This window comes from Carcharodon carcharias, chromosome 3 (genome assembly GCF_017639515.1).
Source record: "Carcharodon carcharias isolate sCarCar2 chromosome 3, sCarCar2.pri, whole genome shotgun sequence".
NCBI lineage: Eukaryota > Metazoa > Chordata > Chondrichthyes > Lamniformes > Lamnidae > Carcharodon > Carcharodon carcharias.
The window spans coordinates 168279245-168304367 of NC_054469.1; the positions used below are offsets into that span (position 1 = coordinate 168279245).

At 54.6% G+C, this 25123-nt stretch overlaps 1 protein-coding gene across 1 annotated transcript in view; it reads right to left on the bottom strand.

Moving 5' to 3' along the window:
* Positions 1–24499, bottom strand: part of ndufs6 (NADH:ubiquinone oxidoreductase subunit S6) — a 39604-nt gene extending 15105 nt beyond the window's left edge. The window contains exons 1-2 of the mRNA XM_041183998.1: positions 24488–24499; positions 21275–21544 (exon numbers count right to left, since the gene is read on the bottom strand). Of these exons, the coding sequence (XP_041039932.1) occupies positions 21275–21544; positions 24488–24499 (282 nt within the window). The remainder of the gene's footprint in view (positions 1–21274; positions 21545–24487) is intronic.
* Positions 24500–25123: the final 624 nt, after the last annotated feature.

A 25123-nucleotide genomic window follows, 5' to 3' on the forward strand; every position in this document is an offset into this window, starting at 1 on the left:
CACTGACGTCGCACTGTGAGTATACCTATGCCACAAGGGCTGCAGCAGTTCAAGAAGGCCACCTTATCAAGGGCAATTGGGGATGGGCAATAACATCCTCATCTAATGAATAAAAAAAGTTGCTGCTTCATCAGTGACCTGCTATTGATCTTAAAGTCAGGAACGGCGCTGAATGCTGATGATTCCAGAGTATTCAGTTCCATTCACAAACTTCAGCAGCAATAAAGTCAAACACACCAGCCTACAGCTGTAACTGTTTCGAGTACAAACACGTTTCCATCTATTCCTATTCAGTTGAAGTTACATTGTTTCATAGCTTTCCATTGTGAGATTTGAACTCTTGAATCTTAGGGTTACAAGCCCAGTACCATAACCACTTGGCTATTTAGGCCAAGCCCCCTTCAGCTGTAACTCTTTGGAGTACAAACCCGTTTCCATCTGTTTCAGATGAAGTTACATTGTTTCATAGTTTGTCATTGTGAGAATTGAACTCTTGATAATCTTTTAAATGAAAACAATTAAACCAAATCAACAAAATTGGGATAAATCAGGCACAGCCCCTAATTCAGGTCAGCTGTAAAACCAAGGACAAAAATTTAAAGGAACCTTACAAACTTTAAATCAAAATGTGATTAAAGGGGTCAACAAAACACCCCAGTCCCCGCGGTGCCCACCGAGCACGGAAGGCCTCGAGCGTGTCAGCAGACACCGCGTCCTCCCACTCCAGGGACATTTGGCAGCGAACGTAGCCACGGAAGAGGGACAAATAATCGGGCGGGACTCCCCCGTCGATCGCCCGCTGCCTGGACCTGTTAATGGCCAACTTGGCCAGGCCCAGGAGCAGGTTCATGAGGAGGTCCTCCTCCTTCCCGACCCCCTTCCGCATCGGGTGCCCATAGATCAGGAGCGTGGGGCTGAAGTGCAAACAAAACATCAATAAAAGGTTTTTCAAATAACTAAAAAGGGAGTGCAGCCTACAACACCCTATGTATACATGGTCCACTGACTCCACAAGACCGCAAAAAAGGCACGTGTCCTGAGAGTCCATGAACCTATGCATCCTCTTATTATAGGGGACTGCTGCATGCAACACCCTCAAACCCAGGTCCCCGATAGAAAGGGGGAGGACACCTCCGTAGAGGGCCTCCCATCGGGGGTCTCCGCCGCCGGACGGCAACAAGGCACGCCAGGGCGTGTCCGGGCGATGGACAAGGGCGAGAAAATGGAAGGTGTGCAGTAGCAGTCCATACAAAAAGCCCCTCTTTGCCGTGCCAAAAGGCACGGAGGGCATGTCCCCGAGGCGGCTCATATTGCGGGGCACCAGCACCCGAGGGAGGGTTCGGGGCTTGGGGCCAATGTGGAATTCTGTCCGAACAGGGGAACGTTCAGACTGAAGACCACCGCGCACCTGGGCCACCTCAAGATCCAAAATAACGTCGGGTCCGAGCACGACCGTTCTCAGGTCTTGGATGGCATCGGCTGCGACCTGGACACTCACAGACGCGCGACGCGCCAACTCCTGTGGGAGCATCCAGCCCAGTCCTCCGCCTCCCAGCACGTCCCTGATCCTGGTCACCCCTGCGGCCACAGCCCTGCTCTCCGCCAACCATTGAAAAGGACGGAGGGGCGGATTCCTGAGCAGCGGCTCTCTGACAATAGCCGCTACTCCTGACGGGGGAGAGCTGCGTCGCGAGGCGACCACTTTCCAGACTTTGATCAGGTCCTGGTAAAAGACAGGCAACGCCTGCAAGGAGCCACCGAGGCCCATCTGTTCTATAAACAGGAGCTGCACGTCATAATTCAGGCCGTGCACCTGACGGAAGAAATACGTCGTCAGGGCACACCATCTAGGAGGAGGCTCGACGTAGAGGTATCGCTGCAGGGTCTGAAGGCGGAAAGTCGCCACCTGTGTGCGTAGGCACACTAGCGCCTGACCACCCTCCCTAAACGGGAGACTCAGAACCTCAGCAGCAACCCAGTGCAATCTTTTGTCCCAGAAGAAGTCGACTAACAATTTCTGGATTCTTGTGACAAAGTCCGGGGGAGGGGTCAAAGTGACCAGCCGATACCACAACATGGCGGCGATCAGCTGGTTTATGACCAGAACTCGACCTCGGTAAGATAGCACTCGGAGCAGTCCTGTCCAGCGCCGCAGGCGAGCGGTGACTTTCGTCTCCAGTTCCTGCCAGTTTGCCGGCCAGGATTCCTCAGCGGGGCAGAGATGGACCCCCAGGTAGAGGAGGCTGGTCCTGCTCCAGGTGAAAGGCCTGAGCTCCTCGGGTAGGGGATCCATCTGCCACTGACCGACCAGGAGTCCAGAACATTTACCCCAGTTGATCCTGGCAGAAGAAGCGGCAGAGTAGACCTCCTGGCACTCGCGCATCCTCCGCAGGTCAGCCGGGTCACTAAATATAAGGAGCACGTCATCGGCGTAAGCCGAAAGGACCACCCCGATGCCCGGCCCGCGCAGAACCAATCCCGACAACCTCCTCCGCAAGAGGCGCAGGAAAGGCTCCACGCAAATAGAATACAACTGGCCAGACAGGGGGCAGCCCTGACGTACCCCTCTCCCAAAGCGAAGGGGCGCCATCAGGGACCCGTTAACCTTCACTAGACACTCCGCGGCGGTGTACAGAAGTCGGATCCGGGAGACAAAATGCGTCCCGAACCCGAAAGCTCGCAGAGTTCCGAGTAAGTATTCGTGATCCACCCTGTCGAATGCCTTCTCCTGATCGAGAGACAGGAAGGCGCTCGACAGACCAGCCCTCTGGGAATGGTGGATGATGTCCCGGACCAGATGGATGTTATCATAAATGGTTCGGTCCGGGACGGTGTAGGACTGGTCAGGGTGGATCATGTGGTCCAGCACGGTGCCGAGCCGAGAAGACATGGCTCGGGCGAAGATTTTGTAGTCCATGCTGAGGAGGGAGACCGGGCGCCAGTTTTTAAGAAGGCGGAGATCCCCCTTCTTCGGCAGCAGGGCAATCACGGCCCTGCGCCACGAAAGGGGCATCTCCCCGGTAGCAATGCTCTCCCCCAGGACCCCCGCGAAGTCGCTCCCCAAGACGTCCCAGAACGCCCTGAAGAAAACTCCACGGTCAGCCCGTCTAGTCCCGGGGTTTTGCCCCTAGAAAGACCATCGAGTGCGCCGGTCAGCTCCCCCAGACTTATAGGGGAGTCGAGCTTTCCGGCGCACTCCGGGCCGACCTGCGGCAGGTCCTCCCACAAAACTCTGCAAGCTTCCTCACTGGACGGATCCGGAGAGAAAAGGGCAGTGTAGTAATCTCGGGCAATGGCCCTGATGCCCTCCGGATCCGAGACAAGGGATCCGTCGTCGGCCAGCAGCGTAAAGAGCTGCTTACGGACCCCGTGCCTTTTTTCCAGTGAGTAGAAGAAGGGAGAGCCACGGTCCATCTCCTTAAGGAAACAGATCCGCGACCTCACGAACGCGCCCCGAGACCCGACCAGTTGCAGGTCCCGCAGCGCGCCCTTCTTCTCATCGTACACCGACCGCAGGGCCGGGTCCGCGTCGGGCTGACGGAGACGTGCCTCCAGGTCGAGCACCTCCTTCTCCAACTCCTCGACCCTGGATTTGCGTCTCTTTGTCGACCCCTTCGCGTACTCTTGACAGAAAACTCGGACGTGAGTCTTGCCCACGTCCCACCATAGCCTCAAGGAGGGGAAGCCTCCCCGCTTCCTTCTCCAGCCGGCCCAGAAGCGACGGAACGAGTCCAGGAACCGCTGGCCTTCCAACAACAGGTTATTAAAATGCCAGTACGCGGACCCCGTCCGAGCGCAGAACGAAGTGAGCTCCGCCCACACCAGACGGTGGTCCGTGCACGGAACCTGCTGTATAGAAGCAGCCGGAACGCAGGACACGTACGCCTTCGAAACGTAAAGGCGGTCGAGTTTGGACGCTCCGACTCCAGGTGACACAAAGGTGAACACGCTGGAGTCAGGATGGAGATTTCGCCAGACGTCCACTAAGTCGAAGGACCTGACCAGGTCCCGCAACTTACTCACACCTCGTGTGCAGTGCGGGGTACCGTGACGGTCCCGGACCCCGAGGGTGCAATTGAAATCCCCCCCGAGGACGATGCACTCGCCAGCGTCGATGGAGCCGAGATGAGTGGACACTTCTTCAAAGAAGCTCGCTTGCTGCTGCGTGCCCAGGGGAGCGTACACATTCACAAAGTGAAGCACCGCCCCCCCCAGTCGCACTGTCAGGTGCAGCAACCGGCCTGGCACCGGCTCCTTGACCCCCAAGATCTCCGGCTGAAAATGCGGGGCCAACAAGATAGCCACCCCGCCAGAATTGGAGGCTAGGTGACTCATGTAGACCCCCCCCTCGCCACTCCAGGAGCCACATGGCTTCGTCTCCCGGAACGGTATGGGTTTCTTGCAGGAAGCACAACGCATACTTCCCGTCCCTGAGGACCGAGAAGTTCTGGAACCTGCGCTGTGCGGCCCTGCTGCCGCGGATGTTGAGGCTGGCTATAGTCGTCTTCATTGTCAAAGGTACATCAAACCTTCACCTTAAGTCATTAAAAAGAAGTAGAGGACTTTTTAGTCCTTCCTCTCCTTCAGGAGCCCAGCGAGAAACGTTTGGACCCTCCGCCGCGCGTTCCTATCCAACTCAGGAGACTTGAGAGCCTCGCGAGTGGACCAGAACACCAGCGGAAAAGAATGCCACCGGTCCAAGGCCAACTGAACCCTGTCTCGGCGACCGCGATGACTCGCCAAAAAGTCCCGGAGTTCCCTTGGGGGGATGAGGGGGGAGTCAGTGGAGGGCACCAGGGGATCCACCACCTCACTTGAGAGCGACTCAGCGTAATCTCCAGCGCTCACCACGGACACCCCGTCCTCCTCCAGGTCGTCGCCTCCAGCTTCCGACCCCTCCCCCGCATTGAGTACGGGGGCTGATTCGGAGCTGCCAGCTGGCTCTATCTGTGCCTCGATCCCACCCCCAGGATCAAGGCCAGAGGGGTCCTCTCTGGTCTCCTCTAAAGGTTTTGGGTCAGAGGGCAGCGGCAGTTCTGATGCCCGCTCTCCTCCCGGCACCGGGTCGTCCGGGGAGCTCAGGACAAGCTCCTGACCCAAAACTAGGACGCCCGGTGCTAAGGTTTGGGAGGGAGCGGGAAGGCCTCCCTTTTCGCTGCCACCCAATGACCCGTTGACATTTTTTAAATTTTGAAAGTTACAGTGCCCCGACGAGCCAGAAGGTACCTCGGGGGTATTGAGGGTCTCTGAGTCGGGCACCACCTCAAGTGAGGTGCCTTCAGTGACCCCCGAGGGGCCCTGTTCAGGGGACTGCAGCAGGTTGACAGGGGTAACAGCGGTGGGAGTCGGTGCAGGGGTTTTGAGTTCCCCCAGAGGACAGGGTGAGATTTTACTTGGCGGAGACGCCACCACCTCTTCATCGGGGGAAGGGACACACCCAACTTCTTCAGTTTGGGCATCACCCACCTCCTCCTCCGAAGCGTGACGTCTCTTCCGGGTCAGGCTGGGGGCTAGGGAGACCTCCATTTCCGAGGCCCCCTCCTCCTTGTCCAGCCCTCCCGGACACTCCACCCTCTGGGTTTTGGGCGTTAGATTCCCCGGCTCGGGGTCCCGCGTCTTTTCCCCGCCGGCCCCGGGAGCACGCGCAGAAACGACGCCGGGCCCAGCACTCGGCGCCTTAGCACCCACGGGCCCGGGAGCACACGCGGACACGACGCCGGGGCCGGGTGATGTCTTTTCCCCCGAGCCGGTGCTTGCAGGTGTTTGGGGGTTTTGGGGCGTTTCAGGGGCCGCCTCCAGGTTGCGGGTCTTCCTCCGCGCCTTCTTACGGCGCGGGGGCTCTCCCCCCGCCTCACCGGCAGCCGAGATGGCAGTGGCCGCCGGCGTCGCTTCCCCTTGCGGGGAGGGAGATGGAGTGGTGGCGGGGGGAGGAGGGGCAGTGCCAGCCGTGGCCGCTTGGGTGGGGCTCGTGGCCTTGGAGGCGGGGCAGTTCTTCCTCACGTGCCCCGCCTCCTTACAAGCATGGCACCGCACGCCCTCCACGGTCCAGAAGACCCGATAGGCGGTCCCCTCAAAATTGATAACGAAGGCCCCCTCCAGGCACTCCTCCCGGGCCAAGCAGACAAATACCTGGCGCCGGAAGGAGTACACATGGCGGAGGGCCGAGTCTTTGAGGCCGAGCGGGATTGGTGCAACCCCCGACCTGACATCCCCCAATTTGTTAAGGTGGGGGAGGAGGAGCTCACTGGATAGAATAGGCGGGACGTTCGAAATAATAATTCTCTGGGCGGTGGCCTCAAGGGGGTCCACCGCCAGAAAAGTCCCGCCCACAGTGAGTCCTTTTTGCAGGGCGAGGTGCACCGCCCGCTCGGACCTCAAGAAGAATATGGCCTTCCCATACATTTTAGAGGCCGCGACAATGGCTGAGGGGCCGACGACCCCAGCCATAGCCTTTACGCAGGCCTCTATTGTCATTTCAGGGTGAGCATAGCTCTTTACCCCAAGGGCCCTGGTCAGGAGGCGGAATGGTGACAGGGCAGCGGGAGCAGCTGGAGCCGCAGAAGCAACCACCCCCGCATAAGTTTTCTTTTTTTGAGGCCCTGCCACCGGTGACAAAACCGCCTCCACATTAGCCCTCGAGGGCCCGGCCACAGGCGATGGTGAATTGGCCTTAGGGCCAGAGCCACGCCCACCCCGGGAAGGATTGGCCATTTTGTTTTTTTCTTTTAATTTTTTTTTTATATATATAGGGAGGAAAGGGGGTGGGGGAGAGAGGTAGAAACAACCTCCCCTCTTTTAGGCAGGAGAGGAGAGGAGGGAGAGGAGTAAAAGACAGGGAGGCACAGGAGGGAAAGAGGTAAATGTCCTGGTGGGTGTCCTCGATGGTGGATGGACGGTGGGTGGGGGCCTGATGTTCTTCAGGCAGGGGGAGGCGATGTCTTCACCAGCTATTGCTGGCCTTACTGGGAAAAGGGCTGGGTTGGTGGGAGGGGTGGCAGAAAGATGGTTTCAGCACACACACACACCCTCCCTCTCTTCCTTCCCCAACTCCTCTGGCAGTCTTCTTGCCTCCCCCTACAAAACACAGTCCTTAATTGCCCCCACCTTAAACAAAAATACACAGTTCAGACACCCACCTAGGATGTTGTTTTTCAACTCAGTCCTGGCCTCCTGGCCTTCCTGTCCTGTAGCAACAGTAGCAACTGTTCTCTTCTCTCCCTCTCTCTCCTTTAGCAGCACTGGAGGAGCAGCAGCAGCAGCACACAGCAGAAGCAACAACCCCAAAGGCAGCAGCAGAAACAGTTGAAACACTGAGGAGCAGCAACGCCAACACCACACACCTTCTCTCCTCAGTCTCAGGGAACAAACTGAATCCACAATTGCCTCCACGAGATCGTTAAGAAGATGAACTCTTGATTTGTTTTGTAACTCTTTCGAGTACAAACCCGTTTCCATCTGTTTCAGATGAAGTTACATTGTTTCATAGTTTGCCATTGTGAGATTTGAACTCTTGATAATCTTTTAAATGAAAACCAAATCAACAAAATTGGGATAAATCAGGCACAGCCCATAATTCAGGTCAGCTGTAAAACCAAGAACAAAGTTTAAAGGAAATAAACTGACTGGCCTGTAACTCTTTCGAGTACAAACCCGTTTCCATCTGTTTCAGATGAAGTTACATTGTTTCATAGTTTGCCATTGTGAGATTTGAACTCTTGATACTCTTTTGAGTAAACCTGTTTCCATCTGTTTCAGATGAAGTTACATTGTTTCATAGTTTGCCATTGTGAGATTTGAACTCTTGATCTTAGGGTTACAAGACCAGTACCATAACCACTTGGCTATTTAGGCCAAGCTTTATAATTAACGTATCTTTGTAACTCTTTCGAGTACAAACACGTTTCCATCTGTTTCAGATGAAGTTACATTGTTTCATAGTTTGCCATTGTGAGATTTGAACTCTTGATCTTGGGGTTACAAACCCAGTACCATAACCACTTGGCTATTTAGGCCAAGCCCCCTACAGCTGTAACTCTTTCAAGTACAAACCCGTTTCCATCTGTTTCAGATGAAGTTACATTGTTTCATAGTTTGCCATTGTGAGATTTGAACTCTTGATCTTGGGGTTACAAACCCAGTACCATAACCACTTGGCTATTTAGGCCAAGCTTAACTGGAGTCAATGGTGATCAGGGGAAAACTCTCCACTGGCTAGCATAAAGGAAGATGCTGTGAGTGTTGGAGGTCAGTGATCTCAGCTCCAGGACATCGCTACAGGAGTCACTCACCATCCTGACTTGGAAATATATTGCTGTTCCTTTACTTAAGAGGTAACTCTTTCGAGTACAAACCCATTTCCATCTGTTTCAGATGAAGTTACATTGTTTCATAGTTTGCCATTGTAAGATTTGAACTCTTGATAATCTTTTGTTTTTTTTTAAATCACTTGGCTATTTAGGCCAAGCTACAAACACGTTTCCATCTGTTTCAGATGAAGTTACACTGTTTCATAGTTTGCCATTGTGAGATTTGAACTCTTGATCTTGGGGTTACAAGCCCAGTACCATAACCACTTGGCTATTTAGGCCAAGCCCCCTACAGCTGTAACTCTTCCGAGTACAAACACGTTTCCATCTGTTTCAGATGAAGTTACATTGTTTCATAGTTTGCCATTGTGAGATTTGAACTCTTGATCTTGGGGTTACAAACCCAGTACCATAACCACTTGGCTATTTAGGCCAAGCCCCCTACAGCTGTATTTGAATAACATTCAGGCCTGAGTTAACAAGTGGCAGGTAACATGTACGCCACATAAGTGCTAAGTGATGACTATGTTGAAGAATAGGTCCAACCAGCACCGCTTATCTGTCACAGAGCCTCTATCACCAATATCCTGGGAATCCTAACTAGAAGCCTAACTGAACCAGACCCATCAACACTGTGGTTATAACATGGCAAGTTAATATTCTGTGATGAATAACTCACCTCTCAATGCTCCTCCGCCATCTCAAGGCTCAAGTCACAAAACTGATGGAATACTTAACACTTTCCTTGATGGAAGAAGCTCTTCATTCCAGACAAAGCAGTTCATTTTATCTGTGTCCCTGGACCCAATATCCACTTTTTACATTGCCAACACATTGTGCTTGCAGTGCACTGCAGCAACTCACTAAGCTTAATTGAACAGCACTTCCATACCCTATGATTTCTACCACTGTGAGGAAGAAGTGCAGCATCACCATGGGAAAAGCTTCACCTCCAGTTCTACTTTAAGTATACACCATTCTGATGTACACATATCACTATTCCTTCATCGCTCGGTCAAAATCCTGGAATTCCCTATCTAATACCATGTGGGGGCACCATTACCACAAAGAATGCAGCAGTTTAGTATGATTACCACCTTAGGATAGGCAATTAAGGATAACTATTAGGTGCAGCTTTGCCAGCATCATTCACATCCTGGAGACAATTTAAAAAATATAGTTAGTCTTACAACAAAATAACTTCTCTTATTTATTTTGACTAACCATAAATTTGCTGAAAACATGATTTTAATATGGACTACTTTTCAAAGTGGATGCAAAACTTAAATTAGCAGCTCTGGACGCCATTAATTCCCTCCTTAAACATTCTGGAAGTTTTAAAATATGCAGAGGTTTTGTACCAGCATATTTCAATATAATGTGTAGAGGCAATGCGATAACCGCATTTCACATTATATTTTAGAAATGCTCATAGTAACAGAAATACTGTACCATTCCAAGCCTGCAAAACATACAATAAATAAAGTAAAATGAAGATAGTGTTGTAATTCTTTACACGTTCTGACAAGTAATTTCTTACTGTGGAATAAAGTAGCGGGCAGAAGGATGGTGCCCTTAATGAGGCTTTTAGACCATTTTAGAGTAGGATGTGTTGGTGTATATTAAATTACTGGAAGCTGGAAACCTTTAATAAGTAGATTACATACATGTTACCAAGTGTGCCTATTAAGAAAAGTATCTGGAATTATGTATAGGTGTTGCTATTCCCCAAAAGTAATTTGTCAGCGCAATAGGATTCTAATAAATATCCAACAGGACACTGTTTGTGTAAACTTGGTTTTTCAACTAAACATCGCCTTTGGGTATGAGATGCTTTGCAGGAACAGATTTGGAATTTTAGAATTTAATTAGGTTTGGGGGGCTCAGGGACTGGGTTTTGCAATGAGCTACAACACTGCTCTTTCAACCTTAGGGATTGGGTTTGAAATTAATCCAGATTTTTGAACAAAAGTGGCATGGGTCTGACAAAGAAATGAGCTGAGGTGCTCTCAGGTCACAGTCTGCATGGATCAACATTGTCAGTTTACAGGTTTGCAATTTAACTAATGCATGGCTAGTGTGAAAAATGAAGGTGGTTGCACTGGAATAGCAAGGCAGCACTGATTTTATAAAACTGTGTTTCAACTGTGACAAAAACACCTTTGCTCTACATCTACCATATGGTATACCTGACTTGAAAGTGTTCAATCCTCACACAAGGCACCAGAAATGGAAAAATGCTCAATTTCCTAGCACAATGAGGAAACAGTAACATTGTGCTTATATTGTTAACCTAGCAATCCAAAGGCCTGGATAATGTTCTGGAGACAAGTTCAAATCCCACCATGGCAGCTGATGAATTTAAATTTAGTTAATTAAGAAAAAATCTGGAATAAAAAGCTAGTATCGATAATGGTGACCATGTAACTGACAGATTGTCGTAAAAACCCTTTAATTATTTTGAAACAAGTTGTGAAGCATTGTAATCTAAGTAAAGTCTGCTATTTTTCTTCTTGCTACTGTTTAATATTACTAATTAAACCTGATTTGTAGTTTCAGCTTGATTAGTATTAAGCCATTATTATATAGGCAAACATGAAAGCACATTTTCACACAGCAAGTCCCATAAACAGCAAATGAATGATCAGTTAACTTACTTTTAGATGAGGGAGAAATGCTAGACAGAACCCCCCCCCCCCCCACTACCCCTTCAAATAGTCCCACAGGGATTTTTACATCAACTTTAGTAGATAGACAGGGCCTCTATTTAACTTCTCATCTGAAAGATGGCACCTCCGGCAATGCAGCACTCATTCAGTGGCTGCAGGGTAGTGTCAACGTAGACTAGGACCTCAAGTCCACAACGAACTTAATTCCACAACCTTCTGATTCAGTGCTTAAAGTGTTACCAACACAGCCAAATTGACACTGAGCTCGAAATCACCCCAACCCTAGACACTATGTGCATAAGGCAAAGTTGTAAAGGGTAATGAACATAAGAACTAGGAGCAGGAGTAGGGCATTTGGTCCCTGCTTAAAGTTGCCCTGTTTAAAGTCGTTCCAATTTAACACTGCAGTTTCTAGGGCCGGTATTTGCTTATAGCATCTTGATTTTCACATTAATGTCATTTCACACTGGGTGTGAAATGGGGTTGTGAGATCTGGTCACCGCCATTTTGAAGCAAGTATGAGAAGAAGCATTTATTAGCACTCGAACGATCCGCACAGCTCTGTGCGAAGAATATCCAAACCAATAGGATTTTTACAAGGAGTTGAAGCCTGGGAATGCTCATTGCTCTGTAGAACAGGTCCATTTCTTGACTCTGCAAGCCAATTTTAACTTTGGAAGCTCAGATGTGCCTGCTATGGAGCTTTATATCGAGTGAAGCAGAGAGGCCATTTTAAAGCCTGTGAGAGAGAGGCAATTGCTACTACACACAGGTAATATTGCTTTCCTTGTTTCAGGGCTCGTTTGGGTGAAAAATACATTTATCCCACAAGAGCCTGACTCTAATCTTCTGATTAATTTTGGAGCCACCGTGTCTGGCCCTTGTTCAATTTTGCAGCATGTGAGGCAGAGGCCATTTTAAAGTCCTTTGAGATTGTTTCAGAGTTGTGATTTAGTGCTCAATCCCTTGGAATCACTCAAATGAGTCAGAAACACCCAGCAAATGATGGTAGTGAATTTGCTGCTGCTAAGAAAACAAGAAGAGCTATCACCTTTGCAATGAAATTGGAGCTGTTAAAACATTTTGAAGCCAGAGAACGAGCAGTCGACATTGGTGGGGCGCTTGGGAGAACAATCTGTAATAATGCTGGAAAAAATCCAGGTGTGCAAAGCATTAAACCTTGAATTGCTAGCAGGGTAAGTCGAACTAGAAGCAGCATCATGGAGAATATGGAAAGACTCTTGGATTAAAGATCAAAACCAGCGCCAGCTGCCTCTTAGTTTGATGGTCATCCAAGCAAAAACTAAAAGCCTGTATGATGACTTGCAGAAGGAGCAGTGTGAGAGCTCACGGTTGGAGAGTTTCAATGCTAGTCACAGGTGGTTCAAGCGTTTTATCTGCATAATATTAAAGAGACCAGTGAAGCCAGGATGACAAACGTTATGGCACAGGATGTTGCCATATTACAAATCAGCAATGACAATGTGAAACTGGAGGTTGTTGACAGCTTCACATATCTCAGCTCCACAATCACCAGCAATCTGTCATTTGATGCTGAAATCAACACACATTGCAAAAGCTGCAGCTGTTACGCCCAAGCTGAGCAAGAGAATGTGGAACAACAGCAACCTGACTGAGAACACCAAACTCTGAATCTACCAAGCCTGCAGCCTCAGTGCACTCGTCTACAGTAGTGAGACCTTGACAATATATGCTAGACAGTAGAAAAGACTGAACAATTTCTACCTTTTGTGTCTCAGACGTATCATTGGTATCTCTTGGCAGGACAAGGTCACTAAATCAGAGGTCCTGGGGCACACTAATTCCATCAGCATACACTCATTGCTAAGCCAATGACGTCTGCACTGGTTCAGCCATGTTCATTGGATGGATGACCAAAACAAGCGCCTCACTGTAATTTCATATCCAATGCTAAATGTCAGATACTTTTTGGATTCATGTATCACAACAAAACCAAACACTGCTCTGTTTCTAGCCATTTGTTTTTAAAACCAAAACCACACTGTAGCAACGCAAAGTGCATTATTCTATCAAAGATGTTTAAGAGTGACACTTTGCTTAATGAACCATAAAAAAATTGGTAATCACTCCTAGTAGGTACAGGATACAACATGTAGCTAACAAACAAAAAAAACTAAGACATTAGAAATATCAAAACCATTTTTAAAAAAAGGAATCATACAAACTCCAATGTGCTTTTCATCCAAGATATCAGGATGTATTATTAAACCCAAGTAATAAACTGAGTCCTACAGCTTAGGGAGATTTATTAGTCTATAGTGGCATAACACATTTTGTCAGGAAAACAGATTTTTAAAAATCCATCTACCCTCAGCAGTCCTGGCTAAGGGGAGTACGAAAAACCAGCTTGAAGTTGCTGCTGTTGATGAGCCTAGCTTGGGAAAGTTCATGTGGGCATCAAAGGAGAACAGGACAAGGACCAGAGACACACACTGGACCAGTAACTTCAGGCCAGGAAGGTGGTGAATCACCATCAGAAAAGGAAAACAGTGAAGGAAAACACTATCAACAAAAGCTCAGCAAGCCATCTTCGGTGCCCTGAACCACACCCCCACAGCATTTGCACGACCCCCAAGTCTCCAATACCTCTCTGCGGTTCCCACTGCCTCTCCTTTCCTCTAACATTCCACTGCCCCTTTTAACCCCCCACCCCATCTCCCTCCCACCTCCACTCCTCCTCCCCACACCAACCAACCTCAAACCCCCACACTCTCTTCCCCACCCCAGCCCGCAGTTCACCCTCGCCCTACTCCCTCTACCCACTGCCCAACCACACAACTCACCCTCTCCCTACTCAACTCCCATTTCCCCTCTCCACAGCCCCAATCACCCACTTCCGCTCTCCCCACCCTCACCACCCACTGCCACTCTCCCCACCCACACCAATCAATTCCCCCTCACCACACTCCCCCATCTCCCTCCCTCTTCCTCAAAATTCTTCATCCTCTGCCTTCTCTCACTTCCCCAAATCCATTCCCCCTCCCCACTCTCCCCTCTCCTCCTCCCCAGTCTCAACCTCCCCACTCCCAATTTTCCCCCTCCCCCAGCCTCATTTCCGTTACCCCTCTTACCCCACCCCCCATCTGCCCCCACTCCCCGTCCTCTCCAACCCCCTACCACCCCCTCGATCCCCATCTCCCACAAACCCCAGTCATGCCCCATTACCCCTTCATCCCCAACCCCCAACTACCCAACCCCCTCCACCAACACATACTCCCTTCCCTGTCTCCGGTAACCCCCAGTCCAGCCTACCCCAACCTCCATTCCGCTCAACCCCCAACCTCCACTCTTCCTGCCCCCCAACCACTAAACTGCCTCCCCGGCCCCCCCAAACCCCACTCCCCAACCTCCACTCTGCCTAAAATCCTTGCTCCCAGCTCCCCCAGCCCTCTCACGCCCCGCTCCCCCAGCCCCTTTGCTCCTCCAGCCCCCTCGCTCTGCGCTCTCCCAACCCCCTCGCTCTGCGCTCCCCCAAACCCCTCGCTCCACATTCCCCCTCCCAGCCTCCCCCGTTTCCAAAGCTCCCTATCCCATCCCAAACCCCGCTACCCCCATCTCCGAACCACTCCTCCCCACTCCCCCTGCCACCACCCATCCCCCACCACACCCACCATCCCACTCCCTACACCCCTCCTATCCCACCACCTCCCCCTACAATCCCCCTTCCCTATCCCCTCCCTCCACGTACACCCCTCCCCCTCCTACCTCACTCCCCCTACCCTATACACCTCCTACCCCCTCCCCCTATACCCATCCTACACCCCTCCCCCTATACCCATCCTACACCGCCCCCCCACACAGATCCGATACCCCCGCCCCACACCCGTCCTACCCCACTCCCCCCGACACCCGTCCTACCCCACTCCCCCCGACACCCGTCCCACCCCACTCCCCACGACACCCGTCCCACCCCACTCCCCCCACCCGTCCCACCCCACTCCCCCCCACACCCGTCCCACCCCACTCCCCCCCCACACCCGACCCACCCCACTGCCCCCCCACACCCGTCCCACCCCACTGCCCCCCACACCCGTCCTACCCCACTGCCCCCCACACCCGTCCTACCCCACTGCCCCCCACACCCGTCCTACCCCACTCCCCCCCACACCCGTCCTACCCCACTCCCCCCCACACCCGTCCTACCCCCCTGCCCCCCACTCCCTCCCCACACCCGTCCGACAACCCTGCCCCACCCCCTACACCCATCCTACCCGCCACCCCGCTACACCAGTCCGACAACCCTGCCCCTACAACATTCCTACCCCGCTCCCCCTACACTCCACCCACCCCCCTACACCCCAACTACCCCCGCCGACACCACTCCTACCCCGCTCCCCCTACACTCCACCCACCCCCCCGATCCCACTCCTACCCCCCCGATCCCACTCCTACCCCACCCACCCCCGATCCCACTCCTACCCCACCCACCCCCGACCCCACTCCTACAACCCCCCGACCCCACTCCTACACCCCCACCACTCCTACCCCCCCACCCCCTGCCACCACTCCTACCCCCCCACCCCCTGCCACCACTCCTACCCCCCCACCCCCTGCCACCACTCCTACCCCCCCACCCCCTGCCACCACTCCTACCCCCCCACCCCCTGCCACCACTCCTACCCCGCCCCTCCCCCTGCCACCACTCCTACCCCGCCCCTCCCCCTGCCACCACTCCTACCCCGCCCCTCCCCCACACCACTCCTACCCCGCCCCTCCCCCACACCACTCCTACCCCGCCCCTCCCCCACACCACTCCTACCCCGCCCCTCCCCCACACCACTCCTACGCCCCTCCCCCACACCACTCCTACGCCCCTCCCCCACACCACTCCTACGCCCCTCCCCCACACCACTCCTACGCCCCCTCCCCCACACCACTCCTACCCCGCCCCCTACCACCCACACCACTCCTACACCCCTCCCCCACACCACTCCTACACCCCTCCCCACACCACTCCTACACCCCTCCCCACACCACTCCTACACCCCTCCCCCACACCACTCCTACACCCCTCCCCCACACCACTCCTACACCCCTCCCCCACACCACTCCTACACCCCTCCCCCACACCACTCCTACACCCCTCCCCCACACCACTCCTACACCCCTCCCCCACACCACTCCTACACCCCTCCCCCACACCACTCCTACACCCCTCCCCCACACCACTCCTACACCCCTCCCCCACACCACTCCTACACCCCTCCCCCACACCACTCCTACACCCCTCCCCCACACCACTCCTACACCCCTCCCCCACACCACTCCTACACCCCTCCCCCACACCACTCCTACACCCCTCCCCCACACCACTCCTACACCCCTCCCCCACACCACTCCTACACCCCTCCCCCACACCACTCCTACACCCCTCCCCCACACCACTCCTACACCCCTCCCCCACACCACTCCTACACCCCTCCCCCACACCACTCCTACACCCCTCCCCCACACCACTCCTACACCCCTCCCCCACACCACTCCTACACCCCTCCCCCACACCACTCCTACACCCCTCCCCCACACCACTCCTACACCCCTCCCCCACACCACTCCTACACCCCTCCCCCACACCACTCCTACACCCCTCCCCCACACCACTCCTACACCCCTCCCCCACACCACTCCTACACCCCTCCCCCACACCACTCCTACACCCCTCCCCCACACCACTCCTACACCCCTCCCCCACACCACTCCTACACCCCTCCCCCACACCACTCCTACACCCCTCCCCCACACCACTCCTACACCCCTCCCCCACACCACTCCTACACCCCTCCCCACACCCCTCCCCCACACCACTCCTACACCCCTCCCCCACACCACTCCTACACCCCTCCCCCACACCACTCCTACACCCCTCCCCCACACCACTCCTACACCCCTCCCCCACACCACTCCTACACCCCTCCCCCACACCACTCCTACACCCCTCCCCCACACCACTCCTACACCCCTCCCCCACACCACTCCTACACCCCTCCCCCACACCACTCCTACACCCCTCCCCCACACCACTCCTACACCCCTCCCCCACACCACTCCTACACCCCTCCCCCACACCACTCCTACACCCCTCCCCCACACCACTCCTACACCCCTCCCCCACACCACTCCTACACCCCTCCCCCACACCACTCCTACACCCCTCCCCCACACCACTCCTACACCCCTCCCCCACACCACTCCTACACCCCTCCCCCACACCACTCCTACACCCCTCCCCCACACCACTCCTACACCCCTCCCCCACACCACTCCTACACCCCTCCCCCACACCACTCCTACACCCCTCCCCCACACCACTCCTACACCCCTCCCCCACACCACTCCTACACCCCTCCCCCACACCACTCCTACACCCCTCCCCCACACCACTCCTACACCCCTCCCCCACACCACTCCTACACCCCTCCCCCACACCACTCCTACACCCCTCCCCCACACCACTCCTACACCCCTCCCCCACACCACTCCTACACCCCTCCCCCACACCACTCCTACACCCCCCCCCACACCACTCCTACACCCCTCCCCCACACCACTCCTACACCCCTCCCCCACACCACTCCTACACCCCTCCCCCACACCACTCCTACACCCCCCCCCACACCACTCCTACACCCCTCCCCCACACCACTCCTACACCCCTCCCCCACACCACTCCTACACCCCCCCCCACACCACTCCTACACCCCTCCCCCACACCACTCCTACACCCCTCCCCCACACCACTCCTACACCCCTCCCCTACACCACTCCTACACCCCTCCCCACACCACTCCCTACACCCCTCCCTACACCCCTCCCTACACCCCTCCCCTACACCACTCCTACACCCCTCCCCTACACCCACTCCTACACCCCTCCCCTACACCACTCCTACACCCCTCCCCTACACCACTCCTACACCCCTCCCCTACACCACTCCTACACCCCTCCCCTACACCACTCCTACACCCCTCCCCTACACCACTCCTACACCCCTCCCCTACACCACTCCTACACCCCTCCCCTACACCACTCCTACACCCCTCCCCTACACCACTCCTACACCCCTCCCCTACACCACTCCTACACCCCTCCCCTACACCACTCCTACACCCCTCCCCTACACCACTCCTACACCCCTCCCCTACACCACTCCTACACCCCTCCCCTACACCACTCCTACACCCCCCCCACACCACTCCTACACCCCCCCCCATACCACTCCTACACCCCCCCCTACACCACTCCTACACCCCCCCCTACACCACTCCTACACCCCCCCCTACACCACTCCTACACCCCCCCTACACCACTCCTACACCCCCCCTACACCACTCCTACACCCCCCCTACACCACTCCTACACCCCCCCTACACCACTCCTACACCTCCCACACACCACTCCTACACCCCTCCCCTACACCACTCCTACACCCCTCCCCTACACCACTCCTACACCCCTCCCCTATACCACTCCTACACCCCTCCCCTACACCACTCCTACACCCCTCCCCTACACCACTCCTACCCTCCCGCCCACACCACTCCTACACCCCCCCCCCACACCACTCCTACACCCCCCCCCCCACATCACTCCTACACACCCCCCTACACCACTCCTACACCCCCCCCTACACCACTCCTACACCCCCACCTACACCACTCCTACACCCCACCCTACACCACTCCTACACCCCCCCCACACCACTCCTACACCCCCCCCACACCACTCCTACACCCCCCCCACACCACTCCTACACCCCCCCTACACCACTCCTAACCCCCCTACACCACTCCTACCCCACTCCTACCCCCCCTACACCACTCCTCCCCCCCCACACCACTCACCTCTCCTGCCCCCCTCCCCCTACACACCTACCACACATCCCCCCCACACCCCTCCTACCACCCTTCCCCCCTCCCCCTACACCCCTCCTGCCACCCTTCCCCCCACACCCCTTACCCCCAGCCCCCTCCTACCACCCCCCTCGCCCCCACCCACCCCCTACCACCAACCCCTTGCCCCCACCCACCCCCCCCACTACCACCAACCCCCTTCCCCCCCACCCCCTCCTACCACCAACCCCCTCCCCCCCCACCCCCTCCTACCACCAACCCCCTTCCCCCCCACCCCCTCCTACCACCACCCCCCTTGCCCCCACCCCCTCCTACCACCACCCCCCTACCCCCCCACCCACCTCCTACCACCACCCCCCTACCCCCCCACCCACCTCCTACCACCACCCCCCTTCCCCCCCACCCACCTCCTACCACCACCCCCTTCCCCCACCCCCCCTACCCCCCCCACCCACCTCCTACCACCACCCCCCTTCCCCCCCACCCTCCCCTCCCACCACCCCCTTCCCCCACCCCCCCCCTTCCCCTTCTCCCCCCAACCCCCCTACCCCCACCCCCCTTCCCACACCACCCTTCCCCCCCACCGCCCCTCCTACCACCACCCTTCCCCCCCACCCTCCCCTCCCACCACCACCACCACCCTACCCCCCCACCCACCACTCCTACCACCACCCCCCCCTTCCCCCCACCCACCACTCCTACCACCACCCCCCCTTCCCCCCCACCCACCACTCCTACCACCACACCCCCTTCCCCCCCACCCACCACTCCTACCACCACACCCCCTTCCCCCCCACCCACCACTCCTACCACCACCCCCCCTTCCCCCCCACACCCCCCTCCTACCACCACCGCCCTTCCCCCCCACACCCCCACCACCCCCCACCACCACCCCCTTCCCCCCACCACCCCCCCCACCACCAGCCCCCTTCCCCCCCACCACCCCCCCCCACCACCAGCCCCCTCCTACCACCACACCCCCCCCACCACCACCCTTCCCCTTCTCCCCACCTTCCCCCCCTCCTACCACCACCACCCTTCCCCCCCACCCCACCTCCTACCACCACCACCCTTCCCCCCTCCCCCCCCTACCACCACCACCCTTCCCCCTCCCCCCTCCTACCACCACCACCCTTCCCCCCTCCCCCCCTCCTACCACCACCACCCTTCCCCCCTCCCCCCCTCCTACCACCACCACCCTTCCCCCCTCCCCCCCTCCTACCACCACCACCCTTCCCCCCTCCCCCCCTCCTACCACCACCACCCTTCCCCCCTCCCCCCCTCCTACCACCACCACCCTTCCCCCCTACCCCCCTCCTACCACCACCACCCTTCCCCCCTCCCACCACCACCACCCTTCCCCCCTCCCCCCCTCCTACCACCACCACCCTGCCCCCCTCCCCCCCTCCTACCACCACCACCCTGCCCCCCTCCCCCCCTCCTACCACCACCACCCTGCCCCCCTCCCCCCCTCCTACCACCACCACCCTGCCCCCCTCCCCCCCTCCTACCACCACCACCCTTCCCCCCTCCCCCCCTCCTACCACCACCACCCTTCCCCCCTCCCCCCCTCCTACCACCACCACCCTTCCCCCCTCCCCCCCTCCTACCACCACCACCCTTCCCCCCTCCCCCCCTCCTACCACCACCACCCTTCCCCCCTCCCCCCCTCCTACCACCACCACCCTTCCCCCCTCCCCCCCTCCTACCACCACCACCCTTCCCCCCTCCCCCCCTCCTACCACCACCACCCTTCCCCCCTCCCCCCTCCTACCACCACCACCACCACCAACCTTCCCCCCCCCTCCTACCACCCCCTCCCCCCCACTCCTCCCCACCCCCCTCTCCTACCACCCCACCCCCCTCCCCCCCAAACCCCCCCCTCCCTCCTCCCTCCTTCCACCCCACCCCCCTCCAACCCCCCCACCCCCCCTCCCCCCATCCTACCACCACTCCCCCCGCCCCCCGACTCCCCCCACCACCCTTCCCCCCACCCCCCTACCACCACCACCCTTCCCCCCACCCCCCTCCTACCACCCCTCCCTTCCCCCCACCCCCACTCCTACCACCAACCTCCTTCCCCCCACCCCCCTCCTACCACCAACCTCCTTCCCCCCCACCCCCCTCCTACCACCAACCTCCTTCCCCCCCACCGCCCTCCTACCACCAACCCCCTTCCCCCCCTCCTACCACCAACCCCCTTCCCCCCCTCCTACCACCAACCCCCTTCCCCCCCTCCCCCCCCTCCTACCACCACCCCCCTTCCCCCCCACCCCCCCCCCCCCCCCCCTCCTATCACCTAGCTTCCAATCCCCCTTCACTCTCTCTTCTCACCTCACCTCTGGCCCCCCTCCAACCTTCTCACTACCTCCCTCCCCACCTGCCCAACCTGGGCCTTTTCTTTTACCTGTCCTGTGTGTGTTACTTTCTCCCCAGCCCGAGGGATGGTAGTGCCGACAGCTGCTGTTCCCGGGAGCGACCGAGTCCTGAGACGGGCGGCCAAGCTCGGCAGGAATTTGCTGTTTAAGAGCGAGAGGCGCAAACCTGCTGCGGCAGCCATTATGGTCACCTTCAGAGATGGAGCAGAGACAGCATCCCTCTGGGTCCTAGCGCCCGTTATAACAACGTTAAGTTCCTGAATTTCCAACAGGTAGAGCAACACGTCTGAGCGGTAAAACTGTCCAAAGTTTAGAATTCAAATTGAACAAATATTGCACAACCGCAGATAATTGTGTTTTACTCTTTCATGACAAATGAATGCAGCTGTCAAGGCCATCATTTATTGATATCTATCGAAGACAGGATGGTGTGTGGCTTGGAAGGCTGATTGGCAGCTTCCCCTGCCCTTATTCGTCTGGGTGGTAGAGGTCACAGATTCGAAAGGTGCTGTCTGAGGAGCCTTGGTGAGTTACTGCAGTGGTTGTAGCTGGTATACACTGCTGCTACTATGCTCTGGTGGTGGAGTGAGCGGAATGAGCATGTTTTTTGCTGGTGGAAATGGTGCCAATCAAGTAGGCTGTTTTGTCCTAGATGCTGTCAAGTGTTATGCCTGTGGTTCCCAGAAGCTCGAAATAAAGACAGTTTTAGACACAAAAGATGGAGCTTTCTTCCAATGTATTTCACAGATCTCACCATGCAGACTGATACATTGTTGCTCAATGTACATACGAACATACGAACAAAGAGCAGGAGTAGGCCATTCGGCCTTCCAGCCTGCTCCGCCATTTAATAATATCATGGCTGATCTGATAGTAACCTCAAATCTGCAACTCGCCTGCCCCCCCTCCCCATAACCTATGACCCCCTTGCTTACCAAGAATCTATCCACCTCTGCCTTAAAAATATTCAAAGACTCTGCTTCCACTTCCTTTTCAGGAAGAGAGTTGCAAAGACTCTCAACCCTCTGAGTGAAAAAATTTCACCTCATCTCTGTTTTAAATGGGCGATTCCTTGTTTTTAAACAGTGACCCCTAGTTCTAGATTCACCCATAAGAGGAAACATCCTCTCGACATCCATCCTGTCAAGACCCCCCCCAGATCTTATATGTTTCAATCAAGTCACCTCTTATCCTTCTAAACTCCAATGGATAGAAGCCTAGCCTGTCCAGCCTTTCCTCATAAGACAACCCGCCCATTCCAGGTATTAGTCTGGTAAACCTTCTCTGAACTGCTTCCAACGCATTTACATCCTTCCTTAAACAAGGTGACCAATACTGTACACAGTAATCCAAATATGGTCTCACTAGTACTCCAATATGTTGGTTAAACATGATTTCCCTTTCACAAAACCATGTTGACTCTGCCTGATTACTTTGAACTTATCCAAGTACCCTGCTATAGCTTCTTTAATAATTGCTTCTAACATTTTCTCTATAACAGATGTTAAGCTAACTGGCCTGTAGTTGCCCGCTTTCTGTTTCCCTCCTTTTATAAATATTGGAGTTACATTTATTATCTTCCAACCTAATGGAACCATTCCTGAAGCTAGGGAGTTTTGGAAAATTAAAACCAATGCATCAACTATCTTGCTGGCCACTTCATTTAAGACCCTAGGATGAAGTCCATCAGGACCTGGGCACTTGTCAGCCCACAGTAGTATAACGGTCTGGCACATATAGAGTTATGGTAGGACTGAGTACAGTATCACCCTCACTTAAGGCTATGAGGACATAATTAAGACTTCCAGAACGGTATCCAACACCCAACAACATGGTGGCAATGAATGGAAAAACCTAAAACCTTACAAAAAATGCAGGGAAAGACTAAAATCCTGCAAGTCTACAGAAAAATTTGAAGAAGCGTTCTGACCTGAAGAAAAGCTTGAGAAGCAGATGCGCCAAGGAAAATCACCTGGGAAAAGCTTCAAAGAAAGGCCTGGAAGCTGAAGGCAGAAAGTTAAAATTCCTCACTGCAGCAGGAAACTCCGTAGGATCGCTTGGAAGTCCAGGCTCAGCGAGTCCTGAGAAATTTTTAAATAGTTCATTGGTCAGAAATTGCCATTTAAAAACTCCATCAGAAAAACCAGGTTCCCGAGTCAGTGTCTAAACTTGCTTCAAAAAGAAAAAAATAATTAATCAATTTGGAAGAATTGTGACTAAGGAATCAGCTTTAAAGATCAGCAAAGGCCAGGATTCGACGAATGGCCCTAAAACCTAGTGCTGAAATGGAGAAGTTTGCAGCCTGTCGATCCATGCAGCCATTGTTTAAATTTTTTAAAGGCTGAGCATGAGCACCATTTTGCAGCAGGAGCCTGTCAAAACCGGCAAGCATGGATAAACCCTTTGTCTTCAAACAAATGGCAACACCATCTTGCATTTGAGCAACTTCTTCAAGCTGAACCTACACTTTAAAATTTCTTAACTATAAATCAGAAACTCACCGTTCCAGAATCAATTTGGACTTATCCAAGGCTCAGGTCAATCGTATCATTGGGGACTTTGGAGAAAAAGATTCCTTAGATATATTGCTTAGATTACTTCAGGGCTGGATAAAAAGACAGAAATTGAACAAGTTAACACACTGCTTTACTTGGTAGGCTCGATAGTGGATGACATTATTGCTAGACAATGAATCATTGCTAAAATTGAAGAACTGATAAAATCATTTGATGTTTATTTTAATCTAAGAAGTAACAGAATCCTCAAACGGGCTAAATTTAATAAGCATGTCCAGGAGCCAGGAGAATCTGTTGACTCATTCCTTAATGATCTGTACAGGATGGCTGAAAGCTGCAAATATGGAGACCTAAATAGGGGATAGAATAGTTGTAGGGTTAGCAGATGACACACTCTTAGACATGCTGCAAGTGAAGGAAGGTCTAACCCTCAAGAAATCTATCTAGATTATTAGGCAGTCTGAACTCTGTGTGCAGCACGGGTCCATTTTAAGAGAAGAAAGTAAACCGTGATACAATGGAAGCCCCACAGTGCAGTTAACTAAACAGCACAGAAACAGGAGGCGCAATTTTCCCAAATTTGCACTAAGTGCGGTAGCGGGGGGCAAAATGGCATCCTAAGGCGATGACGGGTTTTCACACTGTATCGTCCCAAAACCGCCATATTGTTTATGCTTTCACAGGAAACACATCGTTTCCATGGCGGGCAGGCTCTCATTCGCCCACCTGCCATTCCATCGCGCCAGCTGCCATGTTTAAAAGGCAGCCACCAGCACACTGTTCATCCCAACAGCTCACTACCACTGCCCAGGAGACATGGTCAGCAAAGGAAAAAAGACCGCAGCCCCCCAGTTTAATGACAGGTCCCTCGTGCGACTGCTGGATGCTGTGGATGCCCATCAAGATGTCCTGTACCCCCGCTTTAGCTGCAGAATTGGCAGTAACATGAGCAACCTGGCTTTGGAGGTGGTGGCAGCGGTGGTCAGCACCAACACCCTTCAGAAGAGGACAGCCAACCAGTGCCACAAGAGAATGAATGATCTCCTCCGTTCTGCTAGGGTATGTCACTCTTTTCATCACTATCAACTCACACACAAACCCGACACAATTCCACAGGGCCCCTATTCACTGCTGGTTCAAGGGACATCACCATTCACTCTTTCACACACCTCGTCCTCAGCCCATCCATGGGACCACTCACCGCCCACACAGGCCAGGCACATCTATCATCCGGCCTGGCAGGCATCCTGCTTATACTTTCTCCATCTCTATCCATGCAGGACAACCTGGCACACAACAAGAGAAAGAGGTCGCAGACCAGTGGCGGAATGGCCGAAATCAAAGTCCTCAGGGACTTTGAAA